Below are 11,446 nucleotides of genomic sequence, written 5' to 3'. Positions count from 1 at the left end.
GTAGTTGTGGCTCACGGGCTTAGTTGCTCTGCGGCATGTGGGATCATCCAGGACCAGGGCTCAAACCCGTGTCAATGCATTGGCAGGAGGATTCTTAACTACTGTGCCACCAGGGAAGTCCCCCAAATTGATGCGTATTTATGTATTTTGTCCATTTTTAAAATCGGAAGAGTCTTCTTTGGGATTTTATCCTTTGGTCTGTCATGAGTGAGTGTTACAGAAATTTCTACCCAGTTTTTGTTTACTTTTTAACTTTGTGTAACTTATTTTTATATGTAAGTTTTTAATTTTGATGAAATTACCTATCAGTCTTTTTATATTATCTGTCTATATTTCTGACATTTAATATTTTCTATATTTTATATTTTCTGCCTTTTCTGTCATGCTTTAAAAAGCCTTCTCCACCCCAATATTATACAAATACATTTACTTATTCCTTTACTTTTTTAAAGCAGTTAATGCCTCAATTCATTATTTTTATATACTATTTGAGGTAAAGACCTAACTTAATCTTTCCCCAAATAGTTAACTACTATTAACTCTTTCCAGAACGTTAGCTTTTTTCCTTTTATTAAAAAATACGTTTTAAAATTACTTCTTTTGTAAACAATTTACAACAATACAGAAGGTAAAGTAGCTCTAGACCACCTCCCTCCTCTCCTGTTCCTCAGAGCTAACTATTAATAGTTTGCTCTGTTCCCTTTCAAGACTGTTACTTTCGCATTTAAAAGGTAGGTAAGTGCCAAACCATAGTTTGTGGCAACTTGATTGCATTTTCCTCCCACTTAATTTATCTTTATCTTTTCACACAGAGCTATTTTGTTCTCTTTAAGAGCTACACGATGTTCCATAATGCAGATGTACCACGTTTATTTCGTCTTTCCTCTGCCGCTGAATGACTAGGTTTCCCATTTCTCGTTACTTCTTCACCACCTCTCCCAAGAGCTGCTGGGGCCCAAGCTTTCTTGCGCGCATGTGCAAGTTCCCACAAGCTACGCTCTTAAAGAGAGCTTATATTTGAGTATTTTTTCATTTTGTTGGCTCTGGGGAACCAATGCAGGTACTTAGGAAGGCAAAACACACCCAACAACCGCCCGACCAGAAAGAGACTCAGAGCAGGTTCTCACTTATCCCCGACAGTTTTCTTCCTTTCATAATGGACGCTGAACTTGTTTTTCACCTCGTAGATGCAACAGTTCCCAGCACCGAAACCAGCTATACAACCACTCGGCCACCAAGCACTGTGACTAGAAAACAAGTGGAAGAAACAGCCGCACTGGCCGTGACGCCTGCTTCCGGAAGCGGACCGGAAACCGCTGTTTGATTCTGCGTCAAACCCGACTTCAGGGGCCGTCGTAAAACTGTCGCCCTTCGTCTCTGGGACCGGCCACAGGGTCCCACGCGCCTCCGGCGGGGCGTGTGGATCTGCGGGTGTCAGTTTTCCTCAAGATGGCGGAGGAGGAGGCTGGGGACGCAGAGAGGATGGAAGTCAGCACGGAGTTGCCTCAGACTCCACAACGACTGGCCTCTGTAAGTCCGTGTAGGCTAGTTGCTTTTGTCCCCCCGAGTCCTTCCCTACCGCGTTCAGGAGGATGTGGGGCTTCACCCCTTACGGTGGCTCTGGGGAGCGGGAGTCGTATGGATTGATCAGAAAGGAAGCCACAGAATAAAGTTAGTCATCACCCACATTCCTGCCGGCCAAGTCTCCGGTGTATAATGACTGTCATTTATTAGCCGTGACGAGTTCAAGCTTGTCTCTATCCTGAAATAGAAAGAACTGGTAATGTTATTAGATGGTCTGGTGTAGGGGTTTGGAGGAAGAGCCATTTTCCGACAGACGTAGGTTAACGTCTTAACCTACGTGTAACCCCTCCTAGACGATAGACGTCCAGGACGCAGCACCTAGTGTTGTATTGCATAGCTGGCTGGGTGGGGTTTCATAGTGACAGGGAATGCTGCCTCTGTCAACTCACGTCAAGATATAGGGTGTAGGAGTTGTAGTCCTTCGTTGTAGCATCTTGAGAACCCAGGCCTAATCCTCCGTGGAGAAACCCATCATCTGTCGTTGCTTTTTACAGGTGAAGAACAGACTTTCAGACATTTCAAGTCAGAGCGATACCATTAATTAATATCGGAATCTATACTTTGCCCTTGTATTTTGAAAACCAAAAAAAAAAAAAAAAAAGGGAAGGCAGAGATAGTGAGTAAATTTGAGTCAATAGTCTGACTACAGGGAGAAAGCTGACTGAGGAGGATAAGAGGTAGGGGGGCAACATTAGGGAATGTTCTGGATGTCCCCAGGCACCTAGTGGGGAGGTATATAGAAAATATTCAAATATTGGTCACTGCATGCTGTGAAGAGTTTTATTAATTTATCTTTATTGGTGCATATAGAAAGGTGTGGGATTACACCTCTTTCTGAAGTTTCTTTGGTTTGTAGTTTTAATAAAATCATTTTTGAAGTATTTTAACCCTGCAGACACTTGAGCATTGTTTTATGAGAGAACAGAGTGAGCTCCAGAAAAGAGTCCACCTCAGGGACTGAAGAGACTGGCTGGGAGACAGAAATCAGGTGGGGAAGGAGTTGGACTAAGGGTTTGGCCATCAACTAGGGCAGTGCTTGCAACCATCCTCTACCCCAAGTAGCAGTTCAACCTCATTTCACGTATTGAAGGGGGAAGCATGTGTTTGAGATGATAAGAAATGAGAAGATAGGGAAACTTTAGAAGCGGCTGAAACATCTGGTCTTAATGTAAAGCTGTGCTTCTTACATTTTCTAAGGAGTGGAGAAACTGTGCTGTGGTCAGAAGTGTTATCGTAATTTTGTATTGCTAAAGATGACTAGTGTTTATTTAAAGCTTTGATATATTAATTCCTTCCAGGTGGTACCAAAAAACCTCATCAATCTGGATCTTACTTATTTGAGATTGGAGATAATGGTACAGGAATTCAGCTAGAATTATGTTGCAAACTCTTCAATATTAGATTTCTTTGGGCAAGGTTTTGGGTTTTGCAAGATAGTAGGTAGATGACAAGAGAAGTGTAAAAGCCTCAGGTAACTCACACTCTAGAGACACAGGTAGGACAAGTGCTCAAATTTTAATACAAGATAGGGTGATGTAAGTGAATGAAGACTTGTGACTGGTGAGCCTCCTGATCACTTTTTTGGCTTGGCTCTCTCTATTTTAGAACTCCAGACATCTTCCTAGTTTCCTATTCTTTTTAAAAATACCACCTTCAATTTTATCCTGACAATGGAGTAAGACACTGGCTTTTCCAGTTTACTTCTTCTTCTCGATTAAGTGAAGTGATCTCAGAGATTCTTTAACATTTGAATGATTTGAATCTTAAATCACCATTGGGAGGCAGGGGAAAACAAAATAGTAAATATGGAACAGTTACAGAGGTCTAAGAAATCTTACCAATGCCATTAGAGTCTTGTCCCTGGGTATTATATAGTTTCTGTTATTCTTAAATCAAACTTCCTTCTTAGAGCCCAGGTCTTTTTTTACTGTCATGTTGCAAGCAACAGGCATGAAGTCTCTCAAATTCCTGACATCACATAACATGCAATTAGAGTGAAGTAATAGGTATGAATTATTGGACATTTATTAGAAGAGCCATTGCTTAAGAATAATTAGGGGAGTTGATTCTGTAGGTCTAGGGTGGGATCTGAGAATTTGCATTTTCACAAGCATGCACTGCAAATGAAGTCCTGGTCTGTGGGCCACAGAGTAAGATTTAGCCAGAGACATTTAGAAGTTCTCAGTATAGAGTTGAAAGTTGAGGTTGTGGGGATGGATAAGATCTTTGAGGAGGAAAGTCTGTGTTTGTGTGTGTGTTTATACATACACAGAGAGAAAGAGACGGTCACACAGAAAGGGAGGGAGGAAGAGAGGGAGAAGCGAGGAAGACAGGAATGATTGAATTTCAGGGATAGACAGTGGAGGAAGGAGCTAGAAAGGGAGCAGACAAGCAGGTAGGAGGTGAGAGTAGTGCAGTGTCATAGGGTGTAGTTTCTAGGAGAGGGTAGTTTATTGGGTCTAGGGAGGTGAAGAGTGAGAAAAATTGGGAATTCATAGTATGTGGAGTGGTCTGACAGAACTTCTGCCTTCTGTCTTCATTAACTGGATTTTCTTCAGTAAGTCCATCTCAAAAGATGCCTCCTGGTATGGTACTAAACTCTTTTCTTTTCCCTGTCTACATCCTCTGCCCATGTGATTTCATCCAGTTCTGTGGCTTTAAATACCACCTGTATTCGTTCAGTTCCCAAATTTGTATCTCAGGGTCATCTCACTTTTGAGCTCCACAGTCACAAGTCCGTGTGCCTACTTGACATATCCACTTGGATGTCTGAAAAGTGTTTCAAACGGAGAAGCAATTAGGAAGCTACTACAGTAACCAAGCCATAGTTGCTGGTGGCTTGTACTAAAGCGATATCACTGGAGATGAAGAGAAGTGGATGGATTGGGGAGAGATTTTGGAAGTATGGTAGAAGTAGAAAGATTTGTTTATGGTTTAGGCATGAGGGAAAAGGGAAGAAACAGATGACATCTGGATCCCCAGTTTTTGACTTAAGTATTCATGATTGTGGCTGTGTCATATACTGAGAGGAAAGACCAGGTTTTGGGAGGGCAAAGAAGGGAGACATCAAGTTTTGTTATCCCTGTCTCAGTAGATGACACTTCCATAATAGCTCTTGAATACAAACAACTCTGTCTGTCTCCACTCCATCTCTTTAGTCCTAGCCACCATCTGTTGCCTAGGCAACTGCAGTGGCCTTTTAACTGGTCTCTTAGCTTCTGTTTTTGCCCTCTTCCAGTCCATTCTCCACAGAGCAGCCAGAGAAATCTTTGTAAGACTAAATCAGATCATGTCAATCTCTTGCCTAAATCCTTCAGTGGTTTCCCATCTACTTGGAAAAAAATCTAAACTCATTACATGTTCTTCAAGATCTGGCCTGATCCAGCCCCTCCATCTCCCCTCATTTTCTGTTACTTTCTCTTCATTTACTTTTAGCCACCCTAGCTTCCAAAATAAGTCCAAGCTCTGTCTTACTTCAGGGCCTGTGCCTTTGCTTGCTGTTCTTTTTCATACAGTGTTTTTCCTCTGTTTTTTCTTGATACTTACCTTGTCTAAAAGATGGGTTCCTTTTACCATTCTCTGTCAAAGCACCCTGTTTATTTCCTCCACTGCACTTATTACAATCTGTGATTACTGTATTGTCTTTATTTATTTAAATGTCTGTTTCTCCTACCAGAATGTAAGTTCCGTGAAGGCAAGGATCATGTCTGACTTGATCATGATCATTTCCTGATCATGTCAAGGAAAAATTATCTACAATCTCATGTGTATAGGGGATCTTTAAGAGATAACATAGTCTTTTTATAGTGGACTTTAAAATATTGAGATATAGAGGAAGGAATGAGAAGTTATATGCTATTTTCAGTGGAGGTGATTTTCCTTAGAAATCTGTATCTCTTATTTTAGGCCAGAGCACAGCTTTCTGTAGTAAGAACATACTTAGAGTGAGAAAACGAGGATGAAAACCAAAGTCTCTCTTTTTAAAAAATAAATAAATTTATTTATTTATTTTTGGCTGCATTGGGTCTTTGTTGCTGCGTGCAGGCTTTCTCTAGTTGCAGTGAGTGGGGGCTACTCTTGGTTGCGGTGTGCAGGCTTCTCATTGTGGTGGCTTCTCTTATTGACTAGGCATGCGGGCTGCAGTAGTTGTGGCACGCGGGCTCAGTAGTTGTGGCACACGGGCTCAGTAGTTGTGGCACGTGGGCTCAGTAGTTGTGGCACACGGGCTTAGTTGCTCCGCGGCACGTGGGATCTTCCTGGACCCGGGATTGAACCCGTGTCCCCTGCATTGGCAGGCGGATTCCATAGCAGAACCTAGTGACAGTTATTTTTTCATCAGCATCTCCTAATTTCTATTGTAGGCAGCTAGGGAAAATTCTGATTTTCAGTACCAAATTCTGTAGAGTCCGATGAAGTTAAGTTTTAAAACTGCAAGTCAAGAGTGACAGCTTCGGGCTTCCCTGGTGGCGCCGTGGTTGAGAATCTGCCTGCCAATGCAGGGGACACGGGTTCAAGCCCTGGTCTGGGAAGATCCCACGTGCTGTGGAGCAACTAGGCCCATGAGACACAACTACTGAGCCTGCGCGTCTGGAGCCTGTGCTCCGCAAAAAGAGAGGCCGTGATAGTGAGAGGCCCGCGCACCGTGATGAAGAGTGGCCCCAGCTTGCCGTAACTAGAGAAAGCCCTCGCACAGAAACGAAGACCCAACACAGCCAAAAATAAATAAATAAATTAAAATAAAAAATAAAAATTAAAAAAGAGTGACAGCTTCAGTCCTACTAGTAATTTATCTAGTAATTTATCTAGATGAGCTGGTGCTTGAGCCTGACTGCTTATGTTTAATAACAGACATTATCTTGCAAATAAAGAGGTTTTTGTCCTCAGTACTGCATAGGGTGTCTGTCTGGGTAGATATTATATAAATCAGTGATGCAGGATGAACCAATGCAGTATCCTGCCCGTCCTTTCTTCGTGTGTGCTGGCTTTGAGGGTTACCTCAGATTTCTTTGAAGGTGTTAATCATATGTTGTGTTCTGTGAAACAATTTTCTTTAAGCTTTTAACTCAGATGGCTTAAAACAAACTATTAAGACCTCTTTAGTCCTGAGTGATTTCTGTGAACTCCTATGTGTTCTTCTAAGATATTCTGGTTAACATGCCTCCTGTTGAAGAAACAAAAGTTATTTCATGAGTTTGTTTTTTTAAAGCATTTGGTACAGCTTTTTTTTTTTTTAATGTTGTTATACCCTGTAGTAAGCTAAGTGCTTATGGAAATACGCTCTACTAAATAATGCTATTGAAAGACCCCAGAAGAGTTATTGTGCTTCCATAAGTGCCTACTTGATATTCAGGAATGACATAGGCCCTGTCCAGAATGGAGTTTGTTTTTGATCACTTGAATGTAATTCTCCTTCTAATAGTTTACTTGATGCTATTCTTCAGAACGAAGTCTGTTTGACTTGTTTGGAGGAGTGGGGCTATAACCACTTAATGTGTCTTTATGGACTACCTTTTAAAAGTCCTTTGAACTTTTGATATTGTTGGATAAGCTAGAAATGACTTTAGCCACAGGGGGAAAAATCTGTAAATTTATGCATTTATGTTTTTATATATACATACTCTGCCTTCCAATCTAAGAAAGAATTTTAGTTGTATTGGAAATATTTATTCAATACAGTAGAAAGAGAATATGAGATATGTACCCCATAGTGTAGGAAACCAGATTTCATTCATCCAGAGACTTAAAGGAGAGCTTAGAAAATTGGAGCATGAGCCTATGGTCAGAGCAGAAAAGGAAGAGAAAGGCTTAGAAGGGATGGTATGCTTTCGAAAACTAAATTCTGACAGCATGAATATATGTATATTATCTCAACAGGAAAGAAGAGAGAGGGGCCTTATTTGTCACACTACTCTATATTTGATTCTGGCTAATTTTATCAATGCCATGAGGACATAGTAGACTTATGTACGAAACAACACAAGGCTTAACAGACATAGGACCGATATGTTATAGGACACACACATAAAATCTCCTTAGGCTAAATTTGCATCAAAACTAACAAGGTGAAATTTAATTGCCATGAAAGTAAAGACTATGTCTAGGACCGGGTATTTGTGTGTAGGACTAGGTCTCTTATGTGAATGATTTGAGGGTTTTAGTTTTCTGCAAACTCACTAAGTCATAATGTGATGTGGCTGCCAAACAAACAAAAAAGCGAACTTTTAAAGCAGTTTAGTGTCCTGGATAAGGAAGGTAATAAGCAGTCCCACTCCTATGTACAGAGACATATTGTGCATGTTCTATGTAAGAGAGAGAGTGCATGTTCTATGTAACATGGAGAGTGGGCTGGATACCATGTCATTAGGGATGGCTAAATTTCATTTCTAGGAATGAACAGATTTCTTTAGTTTCTACATTCCTGTTTAGCCCTGGAATAAAGAAACTAATGAGAGACATAATATTTAGCTTCATTTATTTGATAGGTTGTTGGGTGAAAGAGCAGAGTAATTTGTATTGGATTATTTCAGGCAGCATAGGATAAAAGTTACAGGAAGGTAGATTTTGGTTTAATTATGAGCTGTAAGAATGGAAGTTGGCTGAGTGGATGTGTTCAGACAGGCTTAGGGAGCTGATTATCAGATATGTTTTAGACAGGGTTTCCCTATGGGATAAGTGGGTGCACTAGGGGTTTTGTTGTTTGCTTGTTTTTAAACTTCATAAACCTGTCAAATAGTATTACAAGAAAATTTAGTATAACCAAAAGATTTCTTGGTGCCTAGAGGTGCTACAATTACTAGTCCAGTACTTGCTTTGAGCAGTTCTGCCGCCTCCAGATTTTGTTATGCCTTTAAAACAGGGGAATTAGAAACAGAATTACAGGCCCTCCATAGATGTCCATCAGTTATCTAAGGAAGGGTAAATTGTGATTTGAACAAAAGGAACCTAGTGTACTTAAAGTAAGTTCTGTTTTCAGACTGATGTTAGCAGTCATCCCAGTCCCTGGGTCAGAGTTGAAAACATATTTTTTAATCTCCATGGGGATGAGGAAAATGTTTGGAATGTTTGGGGATTTAAATGTTGTGAGAATTTGTTTTTACAGGACAGTCAATTGGGAAAGTCTTCCCTTAACTCCAGATGTTGAAAAAAGTTTTTTTCCCTGAACATGAAAATAAAAATTCCTTAATTTAATCATGTCTCAAATTGGAGAAAATACTAAAAGCAACCAACCAAAGAATCAAACCTACTCCAGTCACCAGTAATTCCTGAACATGTCACCCAGTAGAATACATCCTGTATAGTTTTTCTTATCTAGAAAAAAAACCCAGAAATCTTAGTTGAAAAAAATTTTTTCATACTTGCAGCAGTCATCTAGGAAAAAATATTTGTGAAACAGCGTAATTGTACTTTATCTCCTGTAAGAATTTCGTAAACAGTTTTAGAAGGCTTAATGTTATTATTTGCTTTGTTCTCTTTAGCAAGAAGTCTATAATTTTCAACAATGACTGAGACCTTTTGTTAAGTACTTGAGATAGGCTTGTGTGAATACAAGGATTTGGAAGGAAAGTTCCTTCCCTCAAGGAGCTGAAAATCTGGTTGAAGAGGCTCGATGTACACATTTAAAGGTAACTAATGTTATCTGGCAAAGGTACAGGTGCTGAATGAGTACCTTCTTTAGTAAGTGCTGCATTGGAGTTACAGGGGAGAGAAATTTTCTTAGATGGGTCAGTGAAGTGTTCATGGAGGTGGGCTTTGAGCTAAATCGACCTTAAGGAACAACTAAGGTGGGGGGAGGTGGAAGGATAGAGAGCTAGTGGTAAGGTCAGTGGAGAGGGCATTGATGGCATCAACACCCAGACATTCTGTCCAAATCATCCAATTATGTAAAGATAACATTTTAAAATATCAGTTCCTCAGACTGAGACATGTAATGACAGGGATATAATTTAAGAATATTTAGTGGTATTCATTTAGAGGGAAAAATTAAAAAGAAGGCAAAGCTTTGTTTTTTGTTTTGTTTCACTATTAAAGTGAAATTGAGCAAGTCTTAAGGGTAAATTTAAAAGAATAATGTATTTATATTTGGTTAAGTAGAATGAACACTGAACTCTGGGAGTCAGGATACCTAAGTTCTATTCCTGACCCGGATAGTATTCAGTCTTGAACAAGCCAGTTTACTTTTTCCTTGTCACTCAGTTTTAAATGAAGGACTTGAACCAGAATAGATCCCTTAGGTTTTTGGTGATTCTCAAGTTTCTCATGTTCTTGAAAATATTCTTGAAAACTAGAACAGAAACTAGTTCTGTGCCTTCCATAATTAGGAAGGACAGAAAAAGGTTTTTGTTTGGTGTATAGGACTGAATATACAGGATTTTTTTTTTCTTTAGTGCTGTTTGAAGAAAAGAACTTTAGGTACTCCATAGAACATTAAATCTGCTAATTATAGTTGTTGCCAGGTATGCAGAGAACACAAGTTGTTGGTTTGTGAGTATCCTAGAAAAGTTGGAGTTAGAATATTGGAAGGTTTAGTTCATTTTTTAAAAAAAGATTTTAGTAAAATATTTAAAATTTTACAGTTAAAAAATTACTCCCAAAATATGGAATCACTGTAAGGATATTATTCATATTAGGTAAGCAGACATACAAATTCCATGAAAGTATGCTAAAATCCCACTACCCACTACTGTTAACATTTTGGTATATATTCCATCTAACTTTTTCCCCATGTTAATATATATAACACTTAACCAAAATGAGATTTTATACACACTGCTTTGTAACCTACTTTAATGTACTGTGTATCTTCAATGCCTTTCCATTAGATGGAAATAGACATCTTCAGTTATCAGCTCTTTTTTTCTAACTTCTTATTTTGAACTCATTTTAGACTTTTAGAAAACTTAGAAAAATAGCACAGACAGTTCTCTTATATCCCTCACTCCTGCATCCCCTAATGCTAACATCTCACATAAATGTAGAACAATTATTAGGGACCAGAAATTAATATTGCTACTAACTAAACGACAGACCTTATTCAAATTTTACCAGTTTTCCTACTAATATCCTTCTTCTGTTCCAGGATCCTATTGAGGATCCCATCTGACATCCCACCTGTTTGTCTCTTCCAGTATGTAACAATGTCTCACTTTCTCCATAGTCTGCTTCCAGTTTGTAAGTGTCTTGGTCTTTCCTTGTTTTTCATAACCTTGACATGACTACTCAAGAATATTGAGCAGTAATTTTGTGTCATGTTCCTTAATTTGGGTTTGATATTTTCTTAAGTTAGGAATGAGGGCATACATTTTTGGCAAGAGTAACACAAAAATGGTACCATATCGTTCTCAGTGAATCATATTAAGGGATTCTTGATATCACTATTTCTTATTACTGGTGATATTTATCTTAATCATTTGGTTAAGTTGGTATCTGCAGGGTTTCTCTACTTTACACTTACTATCTTTTTCCCTTTGTAGTTAATAAGTATCTTCAAGGGAGATACTTTGAGTGTATTTGGCATCATTTTATTTTATTTTTAAAAAAATTTAAAAAAAAATTAAAAAAAAAAAAATTTAAATTGATTTTAATTGGAGTATAGTTGCTTAACAATGTTGTGTATTTGGCATCATTTTAAATGGGTGTATATCCTATAGTTTTTTGAGTGGCTCCCCCACCCTGCCCCTTGATTGCAGAGGTATTGTCACTTGTCAAACAAGGTCAAACAGAATTACATTGTTTGAAGTAAAAAGTGAAAATTCTTAGACCCTCTCCACAATTCCTTTTCTCCATGTAATCACTGTAAACAGTTTGATGTTTCTCTTTCTAGACACTTAACTCCATGTTTAGGAAACATCTATACATATATCTA

General features: G+C 38.9%; 1 protein-coding gene across 3 annotated transcripts in view; it reads left to right on the top strand.

Moving 5' to 3' along the window:
- Window positions 1-1,205: 1,205 nt before the first annotated feature.
- Window positions 1,206-11,446, top strand: part of UBR1 (ubiquitin protein ligase E3 component n-recognin 1) — a 169,368-nt gene continuing 159,127 nt past the window's right edge. For 2 of the 3 annotated variants that reach the window (XM_027084071.1, XM_027084070.1), the window contains exon 1: window positions 1,206-1,530. In XM_027084071.1, the coding sequence (XP_026939872.1) occupies window positions 1,450-1,530 (81 nt within the window). In that variant the 5' untranslated portion in view covers window positions 1,206-1,449. Of the gene's footprint in view, window positions 1,531-9,059; window positions 9,207-11,446 lie in introns of all 3 variants that reach the window. The other variant, XM_027084072.1, reaches the window with a different exon arrangement.

The sequence above is a fragment of the Aethalodelphis obliquidens genome, unplaced genomic scaffold (assembly GCF_003676395.1).
Source record: "Aethalodelphis obliquidens isolate GAN/ISIS:26980383/991018 unplaced genomic scaffold, ASM367639v1 scaffold51, whole genome shotgun sequence".
Taxonomy (NCBI): domain Eukaryota; kingdom Metazoa; phylum Chordata; class Mammalia; order Artiodactyla; family Delphinidae; genus Aethalodelphis; species Aethalodelphis obliquidens.
The sequence above is the reverse complement of the archived record's forward strand: the minus strand, read 5'-3'. Positions and strand labels throughout refer to the sequence as shown.